Consider the following 3,111-nt stretch of genomic DNA (forward strand, 5'->3'; position numbering starts at 1 on the left):
GACAAGACATATGGAAAAAAAACCCCCAGAGACAGCAAACGGAATAATATTGCAATAAATAACATAAATTAAAACAGAAGAGGAATGCAGCCCCAATTATGGTGAAACTGAGGATGAACTGAGGGTGATAGACCTTCTATTTGAAGTCACCATTTTGATATAGCACTAATATTTGCACGTAACTAGACTGTCCGAGATCTACAAGATATTTCCTCTTCCTTCCATTATTTTCAGATTGCTTGATATCGAACGACATTAACTTATAAGATCAGTGTGCTGCAGTAAATTTTTGAAGTATAGCGAATAGGTAAATGAGCCGGTGGTTGTCATAATACAGCATGCAAAAATCAAAAGAAAGAATGCAATATTTCACCTTAAATATAATTGAATTACTTTAAATAACCTATTTCTTACCATAATCTCCTGACCCTGTTACAAATGGTACTGTGCAATGGTATTTTCAATCATGTTCAGTAAACATTGAACATGAAAATTCTTAATAGGCCTATGAATATTATAGGTTTTACATGGTAGTTATCTAGGAAGACAAAATAGCTGCTAAATGACCTTGACCTATTGAAATCGAATAATCTTAAAATGGTTGCCATAATGACTTTTTACCTGTGAGCTATAGTGTAATTTTCCATTAATACATGATTGAGTATGATGCTGATATAAAACACAACAGTTACGTACTTATTACAATATTTTACCTGTAATGACTGTGAATGAACTTAAATGACCATAAATGACCTATTATGACAATCTGACGATCTAAAAAATAATGGTATTATAGTATTCCTTGACCATCAAAACATAACTTTGGATATTAGAATTATAATTAATAGTCGTTTAGGAATTAAGATACATGTTTTACATGGTCGCCATTCTAAAATCGAAGATTGCGGCCATTTGTAAAAAAAAAATTATAGCATTAAAAAAAAATAATATATGTATTGGTTGTTTAAAATAAAAAACTTCCATGCAGATATAAGAAATACGCCATATTATGATGACATTTCGAATTTTTCATCATATTTTTTGTCTATTTTATAGGATATTTCGAAAAGAAAAATTCTTTTGCTTTTTTTAAACCTTTCACACCTTACACTTTCTTGTACTGTATAGCGAGGGTGATATGGGTTGTCATAAACATTGCGCGCTATATGAGCCGACGTTCCGTATCAGTGCATTTTTTCATAGCGAATCAGTGACTGAAAGCGAAAATTGTTCATGCATATTATATTAACCTAGCTGTAGCTGGCTTAAACGCTTTAGAAAAAAAGTTGCGTTCATATAGTTTGGTCACCTGTTGAATAAATTCTTTAAAATTGTCCTTTTTGAAACACAATACTCCCGATTGTCACTAAAATGTGATCAATCCTTCTTTGGAACAAACTATTCTGGAAAGTTTTAATTTAGATCCATTGATAAGTTTTTAAAGATATTTAGGTTGAAACTTTAGCGTTTAAAATTACCCTGAAATTCTCACGCGAATCACTAAACTTTATAAATACTTCTATGTAACATGTTACAGTTTCAAGAAAGTTTCATTCAGACTAGATCAGTTAATCAATTTTATAGATTTCTGGTATGGAACGTCTACCGTTACACGACAATCATATCCACAGCCTACTTCAGATCGTCACCAACATTTTCAAGATGTCTTTAGTTAACCATGACAAACCATTCAGTAAATATATTTTGATACAATGTTCAGTTTTTGCGATATTTAGGTCTAGGACGTTAGCACTTAAAATGATCATGAACTTCGCATCTGAATCTGTATCGCCGTCACCAAAGTCCAATAGTTTCTTGCTTGTAACTAGATTAAGGTTTCCCGAAAGTTTAATTTAAATCAATTTACCAGTTTTTTTAAATATCTGGTGTAGAGTGTTTGCTCTTAAATCCCTTTATTTGTCCTCACATTCACACCCCACTCTAGATTGACCCTAAATATTAGGAGACACATTCTTTATATAAGGTCTATTTTTCCAAAAAGAATGGAAAGGATCCAACAATGCAAAGTGCAGAAAGGGAAGGCCGGGCTGAAAACCCCAGTGCAAAAAAAAAAAAAAAAAAACGATATGGAAAGGAAAAAGTAAAAAATGGCTTTTCCAGCTACTGCAGGGAAATCCATTAACGTCGAGGTAAAAATTAATTGTCGATATTGTTTCCTCACAGATCGCATGTAGTGTCCTTGCAGGTTTTTTGCACTACAGTCTCTTGGCAGCTTTCTCATGGATGCTGATTATATCAACGGATTTATACATGAAGATCAAACGCCCGTTTGCTGATCATTCAAAGCGCTTCACTTACAGTCGGTTCTTTGGTTGGACCGGACCTGCCATTGTTGTTGCAGTGACTGCTGGTATAACAAGAAAAAACTACGCATCTGATGAGTAAATATATGTTTGTTTTCTACGAAAATCGAAAGCTCCTTAATGAGGAAAATGTTTTTGGACCTCATGTTTTCGTTAAACGCTCGAGGCCCTTACACTATAATAATTTTTTAGCTAATCCTACCAAAGTATTTCAGTTTCTAATATTTTGGACAAGTACAGTTTCAAGCATTTACCCGAGGACTTTGATGTCGGCAGCTCTTTTGTCTATACCCTATGTCAGATTTATTTAATTCCGTTTCTGCAAATCTGTGTGGCCGCCACTGGTTGGAATAAGTAGCACATCAGCTGTCATGCAAGCTGAGCTCTGAACTACTTTGAACTATTTTAACAAAAACTATAATCACTGGTATTTCTACTTTTTAAATTATATTAATTCTAGGTGCTGGTTAGATACTGAATCTGGTACCATTTGGAGTTTTATTCCGATCGTCTGCCTCACCAATCTGGTAATGTTTTTCTCTTTAACCAAATAACACACACTTTTATATTTTACATCTAGGAAGCATGATAACCCGATAACAATTAAACAATTTGTTTTAAGCCAACAAGTTAAGGATAATGGTCCATTTTTCTAGAATCAACCGCATTTCAACATTTTCCATATAACAATTGTGCCGTATTCCAAATTCTGTACACAATACTAAAAATATAAATCATTTAATAGTATAAATATTTTCTTCTTACAGTTCCTTTTTATATATTACCA

The 3,111-nt window shown here is 33.0% G+C and overlaps 1 protein-coding gene across 1 annotated transcript in view; it reads left to right on the forward strand.

The window, feature by feature from the left end:
• The window catches only part of LOC117117070 (adhesion G protein-coupled receptor L4-like), a 13,097-nt gene that overhangs the window by 5,433 nt on the left and 4,553 nt on the right, over positions 1 to 3,111 (forward strand). Inside the window, exon 5 of the mRNA XM_033261260.1 lies at positions 2,185 to 2,402. Coding sequence (XP_033117151.1) covers positions 2,185 to 2,402 — 218 coding nt within the window. The remainder of the gene's footprint in view (positions 1 to 2,184; positions 2,403 to 3,111) is intronic.

The sequence above is a fragment of the Anneissia japonica genome, unplaced genomic scaffold (assembly GCF_011630105.1).
Source record: "Anneissia japonica isolate Jap-2015-1 unplaced genomic scaffold, ASM1163010v1 scaffold288094_len592898_cov174, whole genome shotgun sequence".
Classification (NCBI taxonomy): domain Eukaryota; kingdom Metazoa; phylum Echinodermata; class Crinoidea; order Comatulida; family Comatulidae; genus Anneissia; species Anneissia japonica.